A 25670-nucleotide genomic window follows, 5' to 3' on the forward strand; every position below is an offset into this window, starting at 1 on the left:
GACTATCACGGTATTAGGTTGTATTGTTGAGTCATGCATCATTGCAATTTATGGTTTGCATTAGTATCATATGCATTGATATCTATGAGGAAGGAGAAATATATCTAGTATCTGGTAGTGCGCTTACCATCTGGCCTTTGGTTATGTGGGGTATCATCACCCTGGTATACTGTACCATAAAATTTTATTGAATAAATTTCTTTTATATATATATTTTATGAAATTATTTTATTAATGATTTTAATAGTATGAGCATGATTTTATTGAATAGAAAATTTATTATGAAATTAATCAAACGTCTGCTTGCTTCTGTTTCATTGTGTGTTGTAATTATCATTTACTGAGCATTAGCTCAAATCATGTTTTCTCTGTCTATTATTTGTTTTAGATCAATAGAATTCTGCAGCTGATCCAAAATTTAGTCTATTTTCTGGAGAGAGAAAATATTTAATTTATTCTCACGATAATTAATTTAGTTTATTGAATAGTTTAATTTTTTATTTGAAATCTATATAAACTCCATAATTTATTTATGGGATATTTATATTATTTATTCAATATTTTATTTATATAGATTTTATCTATTTTTAAGATTAATAAATAATAATATATTTATTTAAAATATTTTAATAAAATTTATATAATTTAAAAATATATAAATTATGTACCAATCGCGACACAAAATTTTGAAGCCTGACGCTTTCTTACAGAGGAATGGTCAATTTGCAATATGACACAGCTTCTCTCCAGTCTTCCAACTCCATCAACATCTGATAAAGCCTCTCAACATTTGAAACAGCTAAACGCCGATCTTGAAGGCCTCTTTGCGACTCCTCTATTGACACGCACGCGGCACGCTCTCTTCTCCTCCTGCCACCAGAACGTTCAAAATGCCCACTGTTATAAAGTAGCAAAAAGTTACGAGTTAAGCCGTCTCAACCGAACCATGAATACGATGGGTCCCATACTTATTAAAATCTACGGCTGTAAAGCCGCCTGTGAGAAAATATTTTCAAGCATTGCTGTGCCAATAACTCTTATAGTTTCCTCCGTCCCTGTAATGAGAAAAGCCTCCTTCTCAGAATAACCGAAGGAGAACTTCTCTGGCTCATGCCACCCTTGAGTTGCCTCCTACGATTTACCTCTCTGTCGTTTCGCTTTCTAGACAAGCGCATATCTGAAAGAACCAAAACGAACTACGCCCTCTGCCGATCAGTAGCCTCCATGGATAGCGGCGGCGGCGGCAGCAGTAGTAGCTCGACCTGTACGCTGGTATTATCTGGAAAATCAACAGCAGAGAAGGAAATCGCTGAATCTGTGAAGAAGAATAGTGCTATCAAACTCCCTGACAATAACGAAGTTTCCATACTCTTGGAATCGGAGATTGCTAAACTGGACAAAGAAGAGCCTTTCAATGTAGAGCTGTTCTTCAATTCTCTTTCCACTAGTAGATTCGGTAGGTTCCTCATTTGGTCTCCTCGATTAACTTCGACTCACGATGTCGTTTCGCAGTAAGCATCACCAAATTGAAATCTTTCCTTCCCTCGTTTGCGTGCATAATTGAACGTTTTTGTTATGGTTTGGTTTTTGAAAGCAATTTCTGTGAGCTTCCAATCGGCGCAGCTTGTGTTGCTGATGTTCAATATAAGGGACGAGGTTTGGAGTTATAATTCTTTTGTTTGTGACTTGGCGGTTCTACATGCTTTTCTAGTTAGTAATCGTTTATTGATTGATTGCTAAGGTCGATCAAAGAATGTGTGGGAATCTCCATTAGGTTGCTTGTTGTTTTCGTTTACTGTTCAAATGGAGGATGGGCGAGTTGTGCCTTTGTTGCAATACGTGGTGTCCCTTGCTGTTACAGAGGCAATAAAAGATGTTTGTCACAGAAAAGTAAGTAGTTTTCAATAATGAATTACCATTTAGTGAGTACACTGAAATTTGTTTTCTAAATTTATCGGAGTTGCAACCTTTTATACTGATTTTTAGTGTCTCTTTAGCGATGCTTGCGTAAGTAGGGAAAATGATGACTTAAATAAGTGGATTTTGTTAAGTTGTGTCTTATAGTATGTGGTAGAGATTGAAGTTACAGGAACTCATTAGAGCGGTGTATAAATGAAAGGCAAGAGTTATAAGAGTGATGATGTTGTGTTACAAAAATGGATTATTTTATAGTATATTATCATCCATAAACAAGGTACTAAAAGCTAATGGAACTTTTGTTATCTTTAATAGCTTAGCCATTTTTAAGATATCAGTTAGGACCAAGCCAAGAATTTATTTTAGATTATCTTTCTGATGAGAAAAAATATATATTCCATTTTTTTGCTTTTGGCACTCGGACCATTGATGCTTTGCATGATAATTATGTTATAATTCTTTTAGCCAATTTATGAATTTTTAAGACACTGCTATGCTCATTTTGGCAATATCACCCATTTCAGGGCTTGCCATTTCTCGATGTTAAGATAAAATGGCCAAATGATCTTTACCTAAATGGCCTTAAAGTTGGTGGCATCCTATGCACTTCAACATATAAATCAAAGAAGTTCAATGTTAGTGCTGGTAAATACATTATTTTTTTCTGTTGTTCTGAGTACTCATGCTTCTGTATAGCTGGCTGTAAGCTGTCCATAATTTATCCTATGCAGAAGAGGCCAGTTGTAAATTCTTCTGCATGATCGAAATAATGTATCATCCTCCCTCTTGCAGGTATAGGTTTGAATGTCAATAATGAGAAACCAACGACATGCTTGAATGCAATAATAAGAGAATTATCTGCTGCTGCTTTCCAATTAAGAAGAGAAGAAATTATTGCAGCTTTTTTTAACAAATTTGAAAATCTCTACGATCTTTTCATAAATCAAGGTGAATTTATGTTTTCAATTGTTATGAAATCAATTCCAAATGTACTATTTTCAATGATCAGTTATTCTGTGGAAACATCACCTGACTGTGCAATCTGATGCCTTCTCTGATTTCATGCCTGTCGAAACTATTATTTACTAGTGGAAATTGAATAATTTATTCAAAACAGTAAGTTGTGCCTAAATTTGTTAGTTTATAGTCTTCTGAAGAAACAGATATAGATTATACACTATTTTCCTCTCATTCTCTAAACTTCATGAAAGGAAGAGAAATACGGTAATGACAAATAAAATTTAGAAGTTATAGGAGTTGCATTAACATATAATGTTGGATATTAAGGAAAAGCTAGCCTGAATTTATCTGTTTTTTTAGTCAAACTATTGAAGGGACTGAACTTCTCTGCAGAAGCCGAATACTTGCTTTTCATGATAACCCTTTTTTGCCCTCAAAGAAATTACGATTCTCCCCTTGTTTACAAAAGTATTCATAGCCCTTAAAATAAAATCTGAAATTAAAATCCACTTTAGTCGTATATTAATTAGGACTCAACCTATCAAAAATGAAACAGCAAACTGCTGGCATCAGGCATGCCGCCTGCTTGAGAATATCTAAATATTAGTTGAAATTAATTAGCAAAAAGTATTTCCCCTGGCAGCACGAGAAAAACTTTAAGAACCGCAAATTGTTTCACTGAATAGCATAATTCTTTGTCCTAACTACAAACTGTATGTATGATGATGGCAAGTTTTATTGTATATGATTCAGGATTCCAAACTCTTGAGGAGCTGTACCATAGAACATGGTTACACAGGTGACATGTGCAACTTTTTTCTCTCTCTATCACCTACATATGTATCACTTTTATTATTGGTACACATTCATGTCCATCAGAACCTTAGAGAGTTTCTCATGGTATCATTTTCTCCTTCAAATGTCATGTCCATACATGTTGTAAAGCAGAGAAATCTTGAAGGGTGTTTGATTGATGACCATGTGTCCAATAATTCTGCGGCAATTAAATGTATTGAAACCCCCATAATCCTTCACATTTTGGTTTTATAAACCTTCATCACTGAACTAACCTTCAAATAACTTGACTGAACCAGGAAATCCTTCTCTGTACAACCATTGAAAATGAAAAGAACTCTTTGAAAAAACACTTACACAAGCTATATGGGAATAGGTTTCATTTGCACAGCTTGCATATAGTTAAATCAACAAGCTTTTCTTCTCTTCAGTCATTGCTAATTTAATCTTCTCTCATATGTTTTAAGTTCTGATTGCTGTTTATCAGTCTTTATCCTTGTAACTGCTTCACTTCTTTGCTCATCAGGCTAGATGACTGCTCACTTTTTGTTCCATAATTGTTGTGGACTAAAGCTTTTAAGTTGCACGAACTGTAGGCAAACACATTGTAAAATGCTTATCTCCAGAACATCCTCATTTTTTCTTCAATCTGTTTTGGCAAGGATGTTTCCAAATATGCAAGCTTTCTTGTCAGAAGAGCATCCGTTTTTCCTGTCTTGAAGCTATAAACTTGTTCTTCACTTAACCAAACTGAACTCTTGAATGTTGTTGTCAAGATGAAGGTTTAATATATCCTATACTTTTATCAGCAAGCTTTCTTGTCAGAAGAGCATCCATTTTTCCTGTCTTGAAGCTATAAATTTGTTCTTCAGTTAACCCAACTGAACTCTTGAATGTTGTTGTCAAGATAAAGGTTTAACATGTCCTATACTTTTATCATCTTTTGCAAGCATAGTTGTGATTTTTGTTTTTTTGTCATGTGCATGTAGTGGGCAGAGAGTCATCATACAAGAAAATAATGGGGATCAAGTAGTGGAGAATGTGGTCACTATCCAGGTATAGCCAATTGAAAGAGTTTCTAGATCTGTTGCTACAGTGCAAATTTGTGCATGCATGGCATATACAACTCAACTAAGCTTTATTTGAAACTGATTGGGATCAAATATATGAATCATTTTCCTTCATTTCACTTGGTTTAAGCCTGAATATGCATGCACATGAACATTAAATTGTCTATGCACTTTGTTCCAATGTAGACTGAAGGCAAAGGGTTTTGTTAAAAAACTTGGGATGTCATGCTTTTTTTTTTTTTTATTCTTTGTTTCAAGTAAATTTGCTTGAGTATTAGTTACCATAAGCCTATTTTTCTTAGGCTTTAAGCTTACAGAACAACATGTTAGCTCTGCAATTAGCTTCTTGCTAGCTCTGCAATTAGCTTCTTGCTTGACCATCTGTAGCCACCTGGTTTTTATTTCTATTTTTAGAAAAATTAATATGCAGGAGATCTTATAGTTTTCTTCCAAAACTAATAAAACTTGTAGATAATTTGTCAAATTGAGTTTAGGATTCCAATTAAGTTGCTATAACCTTTTTTTATTTTCTTTTGAACACTGGGACTTTTGACAATCTTTCTATGCATGGAGATCCTTAATCCGATGGGAATAATCAATAAGAATGTCTTTAATTGGGGGAAAATACAATGTAAGTGGTTCAGGTGCCATCACATTTCACAAGGGGTACTGTTGCTGGGACTTGAAAGAATGCATTCTTTTGTATTTAGTTCACTCTTTTATTTGCAGGGCTTGACATCCTCAGGGTATTTATTCGCTATTGGCGACGACAATCAAATTTGCGAGCTTCATCCTGATGGCAATAGGTGGAGTTTATTTTCTCGTTGAAGATTGCATTCAATGTCTTGTGATAGTTTCCAATTGAATATGAAGGGACTCTGGTTTTTGTAGTGCTAAGCTATGCGTGAGAGTATTTACCAAATAAAAAATCTGGGACAGTTTAATTTTGAGAGACCATGTGATGAACAAATAAGTCCTGGTTCTATGACATGCCAATTTCTTTTTTTCCCTTGGAGGAAAAAAGGTTTATATGGATTCCTCAATTTTGGGTTATGTAGGAACGACTGGTACCACCGTGCTAGTGGCAAAGGCTCTCATTATCCAAACTCTAAAGTTAAGTGCTGCCAAATAAAAGTCATTCTACCCCTTTTCTTTCTTAAAGGCTCAAAACATGCAAGAGGCGCACAGTTTGGAAAATTTTCTATGAGCACAATCGATATACCTATTCATTTCTGCATAGAGAGGGAAAAAGACAGTTCAAATGTTGACTATCAGTTCTTCAAGTATATAATGCTAGATTCACTATGGGGCTGTAGCTAGATTCCATTACTTACCCTTTACCCTTTATCAGGGGCTTATGTATATTTTAGGTGTTTAGTAAGATAAGCTATTGGAACTTAAAAATGATGACTTTTGATATTTGGAAAAAATAGTTTTGCTCTGGAACATATCTTCAGCTTTATTTACCAACACCATGAGGAACATCTCAAAGACTTGTATTGCCAGCAAGTAGCACCACAAAAGGTGATTACTCTCATGCATTTTATTGATTTTTTATTGTCTTCAAAAAGGGGCATCCATCAGTGGCCTAACTGAGGTTGTAACATCTCATATTCGTTTTGCTTTGTATAATTCTGTTTTCCCTGGAATTGCAATTAACTTCCACAGTTCCAGCCGTCATTGATCTCATTAGTGTAGCTTTTCAAATGCTCTGGTAAAATGTGGAAGAATTTTTTGTCGAATTACAAATTTTAGTTGATCATCCATGGATAATGTAAGAGAAAAAATCAGGCTTACATTTCTCAACCTAAACCTTGTCATCTTTATATTTTTATCAATTGCCATTTAAAGAGTACCATATAAGATCTTTAGAAACTCTTGAATATTCCATCTCATCTTTGAAAATTTTATTGCTTGCTTTCTCATTATTGATGAGCACTTGAGCTTTTTTGTTTGTCCTCATCTTTCCATGAATGATTAGGATCAATAATGTTGGCTGAATGACTCACCTGATTTTGTTAAATGTTATTATGTTATGGTCTCTGTCGACAACATTGAAGGATATATGCTTGGAGACTGTACTTTTAAATTGTTTTTTTTAGTCCCTTTCTTGAGAAACCCTGCAAATAATTTTTCTGGTTTTTGCATTTTCAGTTTTTCCCTTCTTTTTTCTGCCCAAAAGCACAGATTTTTCTTTTTGAAGGGGGAGGTGTTCTAACGTTTTCACCCTTTATTTTATCATTGTCTTCAAAACTACATATTTTAGAATGCATACTCGCTCATGGTTCGTATCTCAAGGTTTGTTCTCTAGGTAAGACTATCATGTTTGATTTTGCAATATCTAGTACTTATTACCTAATTGTATGTGTGCATAACTGCATATAGATAAATTTAGGTGGGTCTTTGTATATGTGCTTATGTCTAGCATCCAGTCCAAAATCTCTCCTCTAATAATATATGGCTTTCTCCTATCTTTTGAATAATTTGGAGTAACCAACGTAGAATCTGATGTGTCTTGGTGTAGCTATACGTGGAAAAATATGTATTGATCTCTCCTATTTTCTCTCTCTGAGAATTTACAATGGGCCCTTATGCATCAATGAGTAAAATAATTTCACTCAACCTGGATGCCTTGTTCTGCCACCTGCTGCCAATATTTTGTATGTGAAGCTGAGGAAGGTCATTGGCAGCTTCCTTACAGCTTTCAGAATTTTTCTGGTCATCAGCTAAGCAACTAGAAAATCTTAATTATAGTATGCTTGTATCAATAAGCAATTATTTCCGCGTGATTTTACATTTGAAGTTCTGTTTCTATATATCCCTGTTCCGATTGTTGTCTTGCTGGAAGTAATCAAAGTCTTGTTTCTCATGTGGCTGCAGTTTTGACTTCTTCAAAGGACTGGTCAGAAGGAAACTTGAATGAAGAACATTCTTTCAGAACCATCAACCGGAAGCAACTTGAACAGTCGTGTTGGAACATGTGCACAACAGAGGGCGTTTTATGAACTTCCCTTTTGTCTTTTGTTCTACACTTATTTAGTTTAATAAAATAAAATGTTTAATATTCAAGTAGATTTTTTAAAATGAGATCTGGTAACAATTATACAAATCTATCTTCTTTGTCCCCTTTTTCTAATCATTAATCTTTCTTTATTTAATTAGGTCAGATTTTGTAAACTATGACCATTGTGCAACTTTTTTGTACTGTTGCAAACTGAAATCACATATTTTTTGGTTTTTGAATCACAGGAATTACTTTGTGGAAATTGAGTCAAGATCTATCACTTAATCAATCATTTGTTGGAAATTTGGTCTCTTCTATGACATGTATGAAATGATATGAAATAAGCAGCTGTATAATTGATTACGGTTCAATGTCTACATCGTTTGGGTTCAAGGGCCATTGTTGAAAGATATGCTTTAATTTGTGTAGCTGGCTCCATTGACCCTATAATGACCCAGGTGTCAAAAGAACATTGTTTAAGGGGTTTGTCATTGTTACATTACCATTATTACTGTTGCTTGGCTGAAATGTGCAAGGGTAGAAGTTCTTCTCCCGAGGCTGATTATCACAGAGGATATCTTATTCTCGACTATGGAGCAGTCGAAATCACTGGTATGTTCTATATTCTACGATTGTGGGGGCCACTGTCCCTTTTTCTTTCACTTTCCTAACTCTCTGCTTATATGTGTACCGTGATCATGCTTTATGTTTTGAAGGAAAAGAAAAAGTAAAAAGAAAAAGACCCCCCACTGTAACCCTCTGAAACACTAGTTTCTACATGGAACAAAAGGTTCTAACTTTGATATTATATTATTGGAGTGTCCAACACCCATTCCAAGGTTCCAACTTGCGAACATTGTCTCGTTCATAATTTGTAATGATATATCTCAAGGATCATTCTTCCTCAGAAGGCTGCAAAGCAACCAGAGAGAGAAGTTAATACGTTCTATTTATTTGTCATTTTATTAAAGCTTTTTTAGGTTCCATTTCCAAGTTTAGGGTCCCCCCAGTATGCCAAACGCGTCAACCTACAGCTTTTGTCTATCATAGTTTTGTCTTTGCATGAGTTGTGTCCATTTGCACAGACGTTAGGGATAGCATGCTCTTCTTCTTATTATTATTATCTCTCTAGTATAATACAAATGTAATGTTCTTTCTAGTTTTGGGATGCCGTATAAAAGTGTCTGATTATTGTCTGTAGCTGTGATCGTGAGACAAGTGAATCATGGATTAGATTCAGCAAAAATCTGTCCTTTTTAATTATTACTGTGTCCCATCTTGATTAAGTAACCAATGATGTGATATTAGCCCTTTTTTTTTTCCTTCGGATTATTTATATGCTTAATTAAGAGAGGATGCTTGTGTGGATGGAACGGAATTACTGTAGCTTTCTTAGCTTTATCATGAAGACTGGGGTTTAAAAACTGTGTCTTATTTCCACGATGAAGAAATAAAGACTAGGGTGTAAATATAATGGACCCAAGTGAAGTTAATACCAAGGTGGTTTCTTTGCTTTACCAAGTTGCTTATTTGGATTGAGCAAGTGTTGCCCTTAATTAAGATCTTCATATGGTCTGCAAAATGATTCCCGTTATATTCTTCTTTCCTTTTGTGTAATAGTAGGAATAGGGTCTCAACATAAAGAAATGGAAAAAGGATAGGTCATGATGAGAAAAATTAAAAAAAAATAAATAGAAGTTGAGGATTTCACATTGAGAGAATGTACAAGAAGAGCAAAGTATGATAAACTGAATAAGAAAGGAATAATGAGACGAGTCAAAGCCATCCTTGAGGTTAATCACATGGCCAGCAGGCATGGTGGACCGAGGTGGGTATCTATGAGAGAATCAACATGATGGCGGGTTAATATTTACAGATAAAGACATAAGAGGAAACACACAACAAAGATGCCGTCAGGTGGGACGGAATAGAAACTAAGCAAATTATATTCACAAAGGCACGTTGCTAGTTTCTGAAACCACAGTTTTACTTGATGATTATTCTGCCTTTTTCTTTAATTCAATTTTTCCATGGCGTAGTGGGGCACCAATTCCTGATATGCTCATTCTAGTCCATTGAGAGCTAGCATGCATTGGGTGAAGGACAAAGATCAATTTATTCATGATCATTTTGGTGTTTAATGCCTGATATATGTCAAAGTCAGCAAACCACTCTCAAGAAAATAAAAATATAATAATAAGAAGAAAAAGAAAGACAAAACATGGCACTTCTGTCTTTCTCCATATCCTTGGATTTGCGTGTTCGGCGTTTACAAGCATGCAACTATGTAAAGATTCAATTGATGATGATTAAGAATAATGGGCTTCTCATGGAGTCCGGAGAGTAGTCAAAAGGCACATGGTTAGCTCCAGCTAATTAATTAAATAGTGGATTGCTTTATCATGCCCTGTCATTCTTCTAATTTATATAACAATCATGTCTTGTAATTAAAAAAATAATTTTTTAAATATGTTAACATCAGATAATATTAAAAATTTAATTTAAAATTATATATTTAATCATAAAATTCTAAATTTATTAAGTAATAAATTATTTCTTAATTGCATATAAATAATATTTTAGAAATATTTTTTAAACGAAATCTTAATTTTGTCAAAACATAAAGTGTCAGAAATATTGTTAAAAATATAATACTTAATAATATCTTTTTAATACAAAAAGAGCGTTAGTGGATAAGAATAGGATTAGAATGTTACTAAAATTATAGTAATTTTAATATAGTTTTTTATTTTATATAACTCATACATAAACACTCTCATCACATGATGTGAAATCTCAAAATACTAGTTTCTGGGTATACTCACTAACTCGCTGATCTCAACTAAGGCCACTATCATGGACTCTTACCTCTCATGTATTTTTATTCAGACGGTTACTTTTTTTTTTGTTGAAGGAAGAGAACACACACGAATGAGGAACATGATTGGATTGCTATTAAAACTTTTACAATTTTAACAGATTTCTTAATCCTATATAACTTGCGCACATACACCCTCACCATATAATATAAAATCCCGAAGGAGTAGATTTGTAGGTTGCATAGTGGGTACTAAAGTATCCATATACATCTAGCATGAAAAATTAATATTTGTTATAATTTTTACAAATTGTATAAAATAAAACTTTGATTGATTTATGAATTAAATTAAATACCTGTTTAACATTGGTGTTAAAATTATTGTTGATCAAATTATTTTTTTAAATATATTAATTAGAGAATATAAAAAAATTAATTAAAAATTAAATTTAATAAATTTTAATCATAAAAATATTAAAATAATAAAAATATTTTTTTAAAATTATTCCTTTTAACAACATCTAAAATAAAAAAAAAATTTCAATTTTTAAAACTCAGTACTTAACCGGCTGTAACCGGCTGTCCTCCACGTTATATATATTTCCAGATAATCACAGAAAATCGGATAAAGATAATGTTAGTTCAATTCATTTCAAAAATAATAAAATTAAAATATATTAAATAAAGTCTTTATTTCATTTTATATTTCTCTTTTAGTTTAATTATATAAAAAGTTGTGATGATATTTTTCATTTCTGATAACTTTAAATAAAAATAATTCATGGTGTTAAATGATTTTTATTTCAAAGGTATTTATATTTTTTTAATTAAAAATAAAAGAATAAGATTTTTTTTAATAATTTAAATTTATGCAGTAAAAATAATTATTTAACAAAAACTATATTATAGACACGTGACATCTAATCACACGCAAAGATCAAATCTTCATCAATGGTCCCGATAGACAAGCCACGTCAGCGTGTAAGTGGGGACAAAAGATTAACGGGGGATGATAAAGGAAGACTTGTTTGAACGGTAGTGATGCAAAAGGGCACAGGTACAACCCAAAAAGCAGAGAAGCTATAGAAGAGCGCAAGTGCCGACAGCACGGTTGTATTATAACTACTAACGAGCGACAGCCACGTGTTGTCAGGCAAAAATTTGACTAAGTTCGGTCAAATTACTGGTTGATTAGGAATGTACCAGTGATCCTCTGTTTTCTGGCACACGTTAACAAGCAGTGTTGCGGCTCTTCCTTTTTCTCTGGATTATCTGTGACTCTGACACGCCCCCACCTGAAAGTGATATCCCAACACGTGTTTCCTTTAAAGCACCCAACAACAATTGTCTACTTGACGAATTCTCAACACTGCTATATTTTTAATATCTCCGAAATTTAAATATTATAATTAAATCAAATTAAATTAAATATAATATGATGTAATTAAAATATCAGGTCGGTGCAGTGTTGCATTTTGTGGTTAACTTGGCAATTTCAATTGCAAGAAATTATGATATAAATTTATTTTTATTTTTATTTAATATTTATATACAACAATTTTTACATTGTTTGGTGAATGGAGAAAAGAAAATGGGATTTTGGGATCTTTTCAAAGGGAGATTCCATATTCTTTCTTTTCTTTTTATTCTGAAAAGACCAAGCCAAAAGGAGGGAGGGAAAAAAAATCCTATAAGCATAAGCATATTGAGAGGATAGGATTCCAAATTCTTTTTCGCCATTGCTTTGATTTTGATGGCTGCAAAGCAAATGTGAAGTTAATAGGCTTACATTTATATGCCTATAAAAAAAATTTATTATATTATATTATACATTAAAGTATTTAAATATAAATGATCATATTATAATATATATTAAATAAAATAAGAAAAATCGTTTAAAATAATTTGATCATATCCAATATAAATAAATAAATATTTCTGTATGAAAATATAATAAATTAATAGGAAAAAAAAGTAAGAAGAAAAAAATAAATACTCCTAAGTGTAAGTCTTTTTAAAAGATTTACTATAAGTATTGAATATTGATATATAATTAATCCCTAATGAAGTTGTATAATGAAGAATGATTCATATTTTCAATATAATTAATTTGAGATTAAAATTTAATTGTTATTGTAAGAAGAATAACTAATCCAACCTATAAATCAAGAAAACGCAATGCAATTTTTTTGGTTTTTTCTTCAAAACAAAGAACTTACATGAGGCAATTTTCGGATCTTTCTTAAACAATATTCTATTTTTTTTTTTTTTGTTTGTAATATGATGCATGGATACTCCTTGAAGGCTTTGTTTGGGTACTAATATGCTATAATTTATTCTTTTGGATGAATAATTAGATCCATCCGCTTAATAATATAAAAATTATTTATAGTTGTTGATTATTGAGATAATTAACGGGAATTGATTCCAATTTTTTTACAATTTTTTTATTACTCAGTAATTATTTTGGTTTTATTTTATATTAAACTTGTAATTCTTTTAACTAGTATTTTCAACTACTGTTTGTTTGATTCAATCAACCCATAATATGAAAAATATATCTAAAATAAAATATATCATTCATAATTACATATCAACCATATTTGTTAAATAAATTTCCTCAAAATGATTAATATTATGACCTATAAAATAAAGCTTAAAGGCAAACCTCATCAAAGTTTTCATCAATACAGTAACATCCAAAATATTTAAATGTTTGATATTTTAACCTAATATAAATTATTATTCACTAGAATGAATATCTCACTTTTTTTAAATTACATTTTTACTAAAATAAGAATATATTATAATTATACGGCTCATTTAAATAAGAGTTTACTTGATATTTATATAAGATGCTCAAATTTTCATAGTCAAGGATATATATTTTTTGAAGGAAGCCAAGTTTGAATGAGTGTTATGGTAAGGAAAATAAATAAACAAATAAGAAGAAGCATATTTGCAACCAGGGACGGTGTCAGGTGTAATAGAAAAAGATTACTCCTAGCACGAGAAACACCTACAAATATTGACTTCCTAATCACACTCATAAGAAAGTTGGCCATAGAAATAGAAATATATTATATTTTTTTATTTATTACCAAATGGAAAAGCATCCACTATATATTAACTTCAACTTATGGTATGTGCTGTTTGGAGGGAAGGAAAATAAGGAGAAAATAATTTTAAAGGAAAATAAATTTATTTTTTACTCTATTTGTGTTTAGTTAAGAAAAAAATATAGAAAAAAATTTTAAAAAAATAAATGTTAGATTTCACTCTATTTTATGTTTATAGAAGGAAAATGTTTGAAATTATAATTAAAATATATATCCCTATATTTTTAAGTTTTTATTTGAATATTTAGAGTAAAATTATAATTTTATTATTTAAAAAATAACTTTTTTTATCTCTTTTTAATATCCAAACATAAAAAAAATATATTTTTCTTCTCATTTTATTTTTTTTATTATTTTATTTTCTTTCATCCAAACATAGTGTTAGTTTATACAATATTTAGAGTACTGTTTAGCTATAATATACATTTTTATACTATTTTATTTTTATCGATTGCCAAAGAATATCAAATAGTTTGTACGATTCACAAAATATTGGACCAAGGCTTTCATGAGTTTTGTATGAAAATTGAAAATATATTTGCCAAAATCCAAAACGCATCGTTTTGCTCCTAATTTTTTCCTAGTTCTTTAACATTTATTTAGTGACATTAGACCACTAAATGGTTATTATATATATATATATAAACTAAAGTATAAATAGATTCACAAAATCATGTCACATGCTTAAGAAAGTAATATAAAATTTTGCTATTTGTCATTTTCTAAATACAATTATCATTAATATCTGTTAAAATATATAATATTTGACAAAAAAAGTCACTTTTTAAACTAATTTTATTTTAAAATATAAAATATTTAGAATTTAAATAATGTAAAATATTTAAATTTTCATGTTAGTTAACTTTTTTTTTTTTAATTATTAGTTATAAAAAATATTTAAAATTTTAAAAATAAAAATATTTATTGAACAAAAATATTAGATAAGTAGTTGAAATTTCATTTTAATTTATCTTTTTTAATTGTAAATTTAATTAAAAGTATTGGATAATGTTTGACTTAATAATCTCATTTTAATCATTATTGATATTAGATTAAAAAAATATATTTGGCCAAAAGATAAGATAATAAAAGTTTTCACAAGAGTACCCATTTTCATGCATCTCCTTCAGACTGGCCAATGATACCAATGATAAAAAATTTAATAAAATTTAATTTGCATAAATAAAATTTTAATATGATTTTTAAAGATACAAAATATAAAAATAAATATTAAACTATATTATCAAAATAAATAAAAAATAATTTGCGTGATACATGGACAATATAAGTAGTTAAGCTCTTATTTAATAGACTTAATGAAAAATATTATACTTATGCAACAATATTCTAAAAAATTAAAAAAAAAGAAAATAATAAACATATTAGATATATCTTTTTTCTTCTTTAAATGTATGAGTGTAAAGAAAAAACAAGCACAAAAGTAATAGAAAATTTTTCTCCCCTGCCCCCCAAACAAGCACATTAGGGCTCATTCAAACAAGCAAATTAGGGCTTTTTCAAACGAGCAAAAGAATATAGATAATACCGAATTTTACATTATTCCATGTCAACCAGTTAAATAGAACGACGTTAGTACCTTAGACTTACGGATGACAGCCAGGAGGGAACACAAGTATCGTTATTTGCTCCGTCGCAACGGATCGGATCTTTGCCTTGGCCTAAACTCCTAGATGTTACCAAAAAGAAATAAAATAACAGTAGTTTTCATAATTTCTCCAAAAGGTATATGCCACGTGTATCATCCCGTTTCTCCCCAAACAAAGCCCTGTCCCAGTTGTTACTTGGTAATAATCTGTGACGCACAGGGCCACGGCTCAGTTTGAAACTGAGATTGTGATGTCAAAAAAATAATTTATGTTAAAAAAATTTGTAAAATTTAAATTAAAATGCTACTATATAATTCGCTCCTTTGTAACCAGACCGAAATTTAAACCGGTTCACTATTGGAACACTACGTCCCGCGTCCTCCAGCGGTCGCCCAGTTGCCCGTCAAACACCCTCACCACACGTTTACCCGCTGAGCACCTTCCACGTTTCAACATCTTCATCCTTTACGTCATTATCCTGATTAGCCGGCGGCAAATCCCTATCTTCTTATCTGTATCCCTCCACATACAAACATCACCTCCCAAAATCTAAAAAAGAGACGGAGAGCGAGCGAGCGAGCGAGCGAGAGAGTCCTAAGTCACAAACTCGCGTAACCAACCGCTTCGCATTTTAAACTGCCTCCCTCCCGTGTCCCGCATTATTATATATGTATAATCTAATCTGATTTTTGTTGTTGAAAATTTTCGAATTTTAATTTCAATTCTCAAAGCGAAGCAATTCAATTGAATTCAATTCATAGTGGATTTGAATTCCTTCTATTCGTTTCCTTCCCTAAATCCACTTTGTCTCTCTCTAAAATTCTGGCCCTATTCAACCTAAAATCTTTTAACGGAATCAATAGTCCCTTCTATTTCACGCAATTTCTCTGTAACCGTTTTATATTGCTTTTTCTCAGGTATACGTTTCTTTTCTCTCTCAACAAAACATGAAAAAACTTCTCACTATGATCTGCTCGGATCTGTTTCTCTGTTCATTCTGAATTTCCCTCTCCTATGCATCATCTTTGTTGTATTTCCACCGTCTCCGACCATTCCTCGGCCCATTCCTTACCCATGGCAATCACGTCTAGATCCGACCCGATTACCCGATCCCTCTCTGCCAATAACAACCACCAGGCTCATTTATTGAACCATCCCAACCACCACCACAACGGCATCGATTGTAATAACGGCAATAATAATCGGCCCAGCCAGAGAGTCTTGGCGGCTGCTTTGGCTGTTAATACGGTGTCGTTGCCGCGAGAGCAGCAGGTTGATGTCAGGATAAATGATATAGTTGGGAATGGAATATCGGGCATTCTGTATAAGTGGGTGAATTACGGGAAAGGCTGGAGGCCGAGATGGTTCGTTTTGCAGGATGGTGTGTTATCGTATTATAAGATTCATGGGCCCGATAAGATCGTCGTTAATCGAGAGACGGAGAAAGGATCCAAAGTCATTGGGGAAGAATCTATGAGAAGGATTTCGAGGCCTAAAAATGGTAACACTCAGCTCAAGCGCAATCCAGTCGGCGAAATCCATCTCAAGGTCCTTTTTAATTATTTCGTAAATCAAATTTTTTTCCCCTTTATTGGATTTCAATTTTTTTTTTTAAATAAAAAATGGATCGATTTTTTAGGTGTCATCGATCCGTGAGAGCAGATCAGATGATAAGAGGTTCTCGATATTCACCGGCACAAAGAGGGTCCATTTGAGAGCGGAGACGCGGGAGGATCGTTTGGCGTGGATGGAGGCATTGCAGGCAGTGAAGGACATGTTCCCTCGCATGTCCAACAGCGAACTAATGGCTCCGATAGATAAAGTGGCCGTCTCAACGGAGAAGTTGAGGCAGCGGCTTCAGGAAGAGGGCGTGAGGGAGGAGGCAATCCAGGATTCCGAGCAGCTTATGAGGAGCGAATTTGGATCGCTGCAGAACCAGATTGTGCTGCTCAAGCAGAAGCAATGGCTCCTCATCGACACGCTGCGCCAGTTAGAGGTACATGTAGTTATAAGCAGAAAAGAGCATGTCATTCTAATTCGGAATTCTTGTGCTACTACTATTTCTTTTTCCTCTGCTTCTACTTCTACTGTTTTTCCTACCATGCAGAATTGTGCAAATTCCATATGATTTAAGACCATAGAAGTAAATTGAACATATAGAAGGCAGAGGTGTTGAGGTGGCGTTTAGAACATTGGTGTATCGTTATGAGATAATAATCAATAATTGTTAGAATTTTGATTCCCTGATTTTAGGGGTTTGTGAGTGGTCTTCTGATTAGAGGCTACATCTATAATTTTCTCACCTTTATCTTTTGCTGTTTGTAGGCCTGGCAAGACAATTTTATATGCTTTTTGTCTTTGATTGGCCTGAGAATTGCCATAGGCTCTGTGGTGTATACTTTATACTGAAACATGAAATGCCTGTATTTGAAGGCTGAATATAGCATTTCTTATTCATTTATGCCATATATACGCACTTACTTCATCATGTTGGTGTGCTTCCAAAATTTTTTAGTGTTTAAAATTATACATTAGTTGCTCTAACAGTTTTTAATTGTTAACTGTTATGATGTTCACTGATCTAGATACTTTTTCTTACCAATGAGCGAGTTCCATAGGACATTCTTGTAAATTATGGTTTCTGTATTAAGCAAAAGATGTAGCTTTTTTTTTTTTTACGCGCCTTATTGAGAAACAAGAATGATAAAGAAGGGATGCCAAGTTTGCATGCATATGTTTTTTATGGATAATGGCTATCCTTTTTGTAATATGAAATAAATAAGGATTGATCATGACTTTGCATTTTCCTGCACAGAAGCATTATCCTTATAGTGAATTTTTGGTGTTAGTTGATTTTGGAATATTGATTTCTTTATTGTTGTTGTGATTTTAGGATCACCTTCAATCACCGTTTTTTGGAAGTTGGCTCATGCAACTTGTTCTGTTGTTTTGTGAATCATTACCCTTTCATGTTAATCTAGGTTTCACGCTAAATTTATTTAAAAAATAATTTATTACTGGTTGATAGAAAAGGCAGAGCTTTTAATATACTAACTGTTAAGGCAGGCTTGAATAGTTGCCAGCGTAACTTCTTTTTGGCTAAGACCTATGGAGTAGAGAACATTGCGAAAAACTTGACACCATGAAGCTTTTAGGACAGGAATACTAACAATCTGCTTCTGTCGCTTGTTATTATTATTTTTATGGTTTTGACAATTTAATGCTGAAAGATAGACAATGAATTCTGTTTTCAATGGCTATTTTAATATTTGGGAAATTTGATGCTTGATAGTATATATTAGCTAAAGAAGCTATTTGAATTGCAGGGGCTGTATTCACATTTTATTGATCCATACATCATGGCGGAAAAGTTTTGTTAATTCGTGATGCTTCAATTAAACTATAGTTCCGTAGGACACAATTAATATCTCAGTTACTGTCAATTCAATTTATTAACAATTTGATTTACAAACTCAGTAATATTTCCATTTGAGTGTCTGAAATAAATTTCTGTGACCTTGTTTCTGGTTTGAGGTTATTTGTATCACAGGTTCTCAAGTTCTACTGAGGAACTGCTTTTTATTTTGTATTTTGTAGACAGAAAAGGTTGACCTGGAAAATACAGTGGTTGATGAGAGTCAAAGACAGTTCAATGATCAAGAGGCTTCTTCTATCTTAAGACAAGTCCAGTCCAGTGGTAAGTGGTTTTACTGTGAAATTGTTTAATCGCAGATGTTGATTTTACTGGCACTATGATATGGACCGTTCAGTTAATGATAGCAACTACAGCATGGCACTTGCATCTGATTGATTTTATAAATAGTCCTTCATATTTCAGTTATATAGTGTCTGGGCATTTTTAAATCATATTCTGAACTGCTATCGATGTTCTCATGAGCCTATAGTTTACAAGATCGGCAAAATTGATTGAGTTTGCCTGCTGAAATTTATTAGCGGAAAAGATAACCTGGTTAAATCTTCCTAGGGTTGTTATTGCTTTTCATCAAGTTAGTTATTTACAACTAACCGTGCAACTTCCTTTGTTAGTAGTGTCAATGGTGATTCAACTTGGAATCTGAGAGTATTTATAGTCTGCTAGGCTGAATAGCAGAAGACATATAATTGTTAACTTACAGGATTGAGGTAGTTGCAGTGTTAAGATCTGAACTTGATGCTGAGTTGACTCAAAATGGATATTCTTTCATCTCTCTTCATTTTAAGTTTTAATTGCTGGTTACTTGTTGAATGGTAATTTAATAATGCTTTTTCCCCCTTGTCTTTAATTTCTTGTTTCACTATTTTGCTTTAACTGTCTTTTTAATTTGCTTTTAAATAACTCCTTCATTTTTAATGGTAAATCATGTATTGAAGTAGTTTCAGATATCCATGGTTTTATGGCATTTTGTTTTGGTGGTTATTGTCTTGGCTACATTATAGAATATCTGATTGAAATTTTTTTTTTTTTTTTTTTTTTTGGTTTTTCCTTCCAGAAGCAAGTGCAACTGAATCTGATGATGAGAATGAAAGAATTGATGCTGCAGAGGAAGAAACTGATGATGATGAGAATACCTTCTTTGATACTCGTGACTTTCTATCATCATGTTCCTTCAAAAGCAGTGGATCTGATTTTAGGACATCATCTTTCTCTTCTGATGATGAAGGGATTTATGCATTTGAATCAGAAGATGATATCGATCCTTCCATTAGACCTGTTGGGAAAAATTATCCTTGTGTTAAGCGGCGTAAGAAGTTACCTGACCCAGTTGAAAAAGAAAAAGGTGTTAGCCTTTGGTCAATGATCAAGGATAATATTGGGAAGGACCTCACTAAAGTTTGTCTTCCAGTTTACTTTAATGAACCCCTCTCTTCTCTACAAAAATGTTTTGAGGATTTGGAATACTCGTACCTCCTTGACCGGGCATATGAATGGGGAAGAAGGGTAAGTCTCCTTATGGTAGATTTGTATCTTTCTCTCTTCTTCTTCATCCTGAAAACAGCATGGTAATTGTTATTCATGTCTTTGCTTCATCAACTCATCAGTAGTTAGGAACTCACAGCTTCTACTTCATTTATGCAAGGTGCTGTTTCTTTTATGAAATTTGATATACTTCTCAGATTGTCCATTATTTTGATATAAATGTTTTTATCACTTGCATGTTTGCAGGGAAAGACACATATTTCTTTCTGAAATTCTATTGAGTTTCATATAATTCTAGTTATTTTAGATATCTAGTGAGACCATCTCCTTGTTGCATAACATATTGCTGTTGTTGCCAATAATGGCTGTTATTGAATTTCATAGAATGTACTTCATGGATTCTCTTGCATACTTCATCAATATCAAGGTTTAAACACTATCACAGTACTCATCCACCTGAGGAAAGCCCTCCAGATTACTATTATATTGTTAGGGGAAATTACTATTTTGTCCCTGCATTATGGAGAAATTAATGATTTGGTCCTCGTGCATTGAAAAACCATTAGTTTATCCCTAAGTTTTGATTCCATCATACGCTTTTATCTCTCTGTCTATTTTTCTCAATTTTTGCCATTAATGATAAACCTTTTCCTTCCTAAGTTCTTACCATTATTCCCTCATTTGACCACCTTTTAGACTCTTAATTAACGGTTAAATTGACAAAAATGGACGGAGGGACCAAATAGTTAATGGAATCAAATGTGAGACTAATTCATGTATTTTTGAAAATATGGTGGCCAAATCATTAATTTTAACATAGTCAAGGGACTAGAGAGTAATTTATCCCATAGTTAGTAGTCACTGTTCCACCTGAGGAAAGCCCTCCAGATTACTGTTATATAGTTAGGGAAAAATTACTATTTAGTCCCTATATTATGGAGAAATTAATGATTTGGTCCTTGTATATTGAAAAAACATTAGTTTGTTTTTTGATTCCATCATAAATTTTTATCCCTCCATCTATTTTTCTCAATTTTTGCCATTAATGTTAAACATTTTCATTCCTGAGTTTTTTACCATTATTCCCTCATTTGACCACCTTTTTAGTCTCTTAACTAATGGTTAAATGGACAAAAATGGATGGAAAGACCAAATAGTTAACAGAATCAAATGTGAGAGACTAATTCATGTATTTTTGAAAATATAATGGCCAAATCATTAATTTTAACATAATTAAGGAACTAAATACTAATTTACCCTATAGTTAGTAGTCACTGTTCCTTGGTGGCCTTTCAGTGTAGCAATGATGTTAAAAGCACTGCACTCTCTCTCTCTTTCTCTCTCTCTCTCTCTCTCTCACTCTCATGGGTTAGATATTTGGTACATTTACATTCTTAATTGCCTCAGGGTAATAGCCTTATGAGGATTCTTAATGTCGCTGCTTTTGCTGTATCCGGATATGCTTCAACTGAAGGAAGAATTTGCAAACCATTCAATCCATTATTAGGGGAAACATATGAGGCTGACTATCCAGATAAAGGCATTCGATTTTTCTCTGAGAAGGTTAGGCATCTTCCTGATAGTTCAAATTGTACTATCAGTGTGATCTATTTTACAATTTTTAGCTCAGGTAAAACCCATCCTAAACTTAAGAAACAAAGATTATTTGACCTGCCACTTGATTGTGGGTGGAAAGTAGGTGTAGGTTTTAGTTGATCTTATGGACACTTTTTATTATTATTGTAAAGTTCTAATATTTCTGTTACTACTATTAGACACCGCTGCTGTCTATTACAGTGAGAAAAAAGATATAGAATGGTGCTAGTTTTGAATTTATTTATTTTCTTTTTATGAGAATCTATAATGAACAGAAAGACAATAGAGATTAGGGAAGATAAATCATGAAGATGATGAACCTTGTTAGAAGGGGGAAGTTATAAATTATAATTAAGAACAAACTTATGGGGCAGTTAATCAACCACTAGAACAAAATATGTATGTCAGGAGTACCAGGAAGATGATGTCTCCTCTTTTGGCAGGGAAATTGGCCTTGATGCTGTTGCATTATTACTGGCTAGTGATCCCTGAAAAAGAATACTTCTTTTGTTAATCTTTGGTGCAATTGACTTCTTGTTATTTTGGTTACTATTTTCTTTTCCTTTTTCAACTTCTTTATAAAAATTCCATGTGTCAAGAAGCTTACTGTTGTTGTCAGGTCAGTCATCACCCCATGATTGTTGCATGTCATTGCGAGGGTACAGGATGGAAATTTTGGGGAGATAGCAATCTAAAGAGCAAATTTTGGGGTCGCTCAATTCAGCTTGATCCTGTTGGTCTTTTAACTTTGGAATTTGATGATGGAGAAGTTTTTCAATGGAGCAAGGTAAACATCCAGACTATATATATTTTTTTCTGTCGGGATCCAGTCTGAAATTTTATTTTTTTAAAATGTTAGGTTACAACATCAATATACAATCTTATATTGGGCAAACTGTACTGTGATCACTATGGTACAATGCGAATAGATGGAAATCGTGAATATTCATGCAAACTGAAATTTAAGGAGCAGTCCATCATAGACCGAAATCCTCACCAGGTGTGCACTCTCTCTCTCAACTGCTAACTATGTCTCTGACCTCTATATGTGTCAAAGATCTGTTGAAGTGCGATGATTTTTTATATTCCATGGCCAAGGGATGCACAGATAATTTTAACCTGTTGGTAATGCTTGTTGATCCTGTAATGTTCACAGATTAATTTTTGCTCATCAAATATGATTAAAAAGTGGAAAAGTTGAAAAAATTACTCTGTAATTTAAAACTTCTGCACTTTGGGGGCTTTTGTTTTAAGAAATAAATAAGATAAATCATTTTAGCGCCTTCTGATTTTCATATGTTATCACTTTAGTACCATCTTTAGCTAATATCACTGAGATAGTACCTGCATAGCTTCAACATACATAAAATAACTATTAACTTTGGGTACTAGACATATGGGCCTAAACGGGGCAACCAAGTGGTATATCATGTTAACAAGTAGTTTTTAAAATCTGTCAATTTTGCATTTTGCCCAATGGTTCTCTCCAATGTCATTGATGTGAATATTGGTCATCGTGGCATTGTGTTTCACACTCCAGTGAAACTTTTCTTTCAAATGCTAAAATTTAATGAATGTTGTCGGAAGACATATACAATTTCCTGATTCTAGATGCTATTAAAAAGAGAGAGAGAGAGAGAGAGAGAGAGAGAGAGATTCTATACTTGTTTTAAAAAGTAAACAAGGATATTTGCTTCCACTAATGTGTACTAGAACCATTGTCATGGACACTATCAGTTTATGGATACTTCGTTTTTTTGCAGGTGCATGGAACAGTTCAAGACAGGAATGGTAAAAGAGTGGCAACTCTTTTTGGAAAGTGGGATGAGAGCATGCATTACATGAAGGATGACTGCCCTGTGAAGGGAAAAGGATTTGAATCTCTAAAAGATGCCCATCTGCTTTGGAAGCAAAGCAAGCCTCCTAAATTTCCCACCAGATATAACTTGACACGCTTAGCCATGACATTGAATGAACTCACCCCAGGACTTAAGGTTATTTTCATGCTGTTGTTGCCATTTTATAGCTTGCTACCCATCTTGTTTAATTAGGTGTTTATGCACATTACAATAGAGTGAAAAGCTGGTTATCAAATCCGGTGTTCAATTGCTTTTAAACATGTGCATGCAGAGTCAAACCTGAAGTGTTATATAATAAATTGAAAGAACACAAAATACTTGAATGTTACACTGGGCTTTCCTTAGTGAAAGTGAACAGCCCCATATAAATCATTTAGAGAGCATACTGTTTGTTTCTACCATTTCTCACGTCTATGGAAAATAATAGAAATATAAAAAGAAAAAGAACAGGTTTTTTTCTATGAATCCCTTGGACCTTCATAGCAGCCTCTGTAGTTCCTTGGAGCATTGATTTCTGATATTAATTGTTTTATGCAGGAAAAGCTGCCGCCTACAGATTCTAGGCTTAGGCCCGATCAAAGATACTTGGAAAATGGTGAATTCGAAATGGCAAATTCAGAGAAACTGAGACTCGAGCAGCGGCAACGCCAGGTAAGTTGCTCCCTCTCCACCTTGTGTTTGTTTGAGTAATGAATTCCATAAATGAGCACTAGATTAGTCGACTGTCTCCCCCCAAGGTGTATAATTTGACACCTAATCTTTTAATTGAATTCCAAGCAACAATGCCTGTAATATGCCCTTGTATCATGAGAGTTTGTTTAAAAAGGATTGTTGACTCAATTAACTGGTCAAATTTGAGAAGATGATGCGATGCACAATGATGTACTCGTAATTAAGGTTGTATGCCTAAGACATCATGACAGGTGTTATGTTGCAAGGTCATTGATAAGCCATTTCTTGTTATGTTGTTCTGATGATGTATTGTTTGGGTTTGTATTAGGCCCGGAAGATGCAAGAGAGGGGTTGGAAGCCAAGATGGTTTGCAAAAGATAAAGGAAGTGATTCATATCGATATATTGGCGGATATTGGGAGGCCAGGCAACAGGGAAATTGGGAGTCATGTCCTGATATATTTGGCCAAGTTACTACTGATCAGGATTAAAGTTCAATTGCCATCAAATTCTTTTTCAATTTTTTTGGGGATAGAGATAGCGGACAACTGCTGTTGTTTGCAGTTCAGGTGCCCATGAAATCCCTACAAGTAAATTAAGATCCGGTAATAACAGATTCTTTTTTTTTTTTTTCAAATCACCCTCTTCTCGCCCATAGAATCAGTAAATTCGCCTCGTGTTGTGGATGTCATGGTAGAGGTACATTTTTATAATATGAGAAGTAAGAAAGCATATAGATCAAAAGCTTAAACACTGCTTTATGTGTTACTCTACATCTCTACTAGTTTGGAATTCTAGATTATAACGCATAGGACTTTTGTGTAGTATCTGACAAGACCATGTATGGGTCTTTCTTCTAGTTCCAGATATAGCCCAAGCTCGCAAAATCGCACACTGGTTGGTTTGTGAGATCACGCTTGGTACACTATTTGTATAGTATCTGACAAGACCATCCTTCCTTCGTCAAGGTAGAGCCCAAGCTGACAAAATCGTAACACTGCGTGGTTTGTGAGATGACGCAATGGGTGGTATTTTGTATTCTGACAATGACAATTGAAGAAGAGGAAGATACCATTTGCTGCTAACAAAAGTCATCTTCTTCTGTTTTCTTTTTTTGCATGCTAAGATTAGATGGATGGTGACTAAACAGTACCCCATATCCCTACGGCGTGATCTAGCCGTCCAATCAATCAGGATCGTTCAATCGCTTGCTTTACAAGAGAACTAACAAACTAGCCGGCCAGCTCTTAACAGCTAAACAAAAAAAAAAAGATTATTAATGTTCCCAGTTCTGCTTCTCTCGCGTCAGAATATCAGATTCTTATTATTTCTGGAT

The 25670-nt window shown here is 33.2% G+C and overlaps 2 protein-coding genes across 8 annotated transcripts; both read left to right on the top strand.

Annotated features, from left to right (window-relative positions):
• The first annotated feature begins 795 nt into the window (after positions 1-795).
• Positions 796-8008, top strand: LOC110665565 (biotin--protein ligase 2). 4 transcript variants are annotated; one of them, XM_021825756.2, is made up of 10 exons: positions 798-1511; positions 1595-1656; positions 1742-1890; positions 2442-2562; positions 2710-2865; positions 3631-3676; positions 4662-4728; positions 5472-5548; positions 6176-6266; positions 7623-8008. In XM_021825756.2, the coding sequence occupies exons 1-10, from the start codon at positions 1111-1113 to the stop codon at positions 7626-7628; spliced, it is 1176 nt and encodes a 391-aa protein (XP_021681448.2). In that variant the 5' UTR covers positions 798-1110; the 3' UTR covers positions 7629-8008. The 4 variants fall into 4 exon arrangements, with proteins under 4 accessions (XP_057993378.1, XP_021681448.2, XP_021681451.2 ...); XM_058137395.1 differs by having other exon boundaries at positions 796-1511; positions 6176-8008; XM_021825757.2 differs by lacking the exon at positions 6176-6266 and having other exon boundaries at positions 804-1511.
• Positions 8009-15597: 7589 nt separating this feature from the next.
• LOC110665564 (oxysterol-binding protein-related protein 1C) lies at positions 15598-25453 on the top strand. Of its 4 annotated transcripts, none has more exons than XR_009144765.1 (11): positions 15598-16838; positions 16930-17286; positions 18888-18987; positions 19781-20229; positions 21616-21771; positions 22424-22591; positions 22664-22804; positions 23568-23798; positions 24201-24314; positions 24664-24939; positions 25195-25453. XR_009144765.1 is itself a non-coding variant. In XM_021825753.2 (10 exons), exons 1-10 carry the CDS (start codon positions 16305-16307, stop codon positions 24823-24825), a joined length of 2412 nt encoding a protein of 803 aa, XP_021681445.1. In that variant the 5' UTR covers positions 15598-16304; the 3' UTR covers positions 24826-25085. The 4 variants fall into 4 exon arrangements, 2 of the variants coding, with proteins under 2 accessions (XP_021681445.1, XP_021681447.1); XR_009144764.1 differs by having other exon boundaries at positions 25201-25453; XM_021825753.2 differs by lacking the exon at positions 25195-25453 and having other exon boundaries at positions 24664-25085.
• Positions 25454-25670: the final 217 nt, after the last annotated feature.

The sequence above is a fragment of the Hevea brasiliensis genome, chromosome 16 (assembly GCF_030052815.1).
Source record: "Hevea brasiliensis isolate MT/VB/25A 57/8 chromosome 16, ASM3005281v1, whole genome shotgun sequence".
Lineage (NCBI taxonomy): Eukaryota > Viridiplantae > Streptophyta > Magnoliopsida > Malpighiales > Euphorbiaceae > Hevea > Hevea brasiliensis.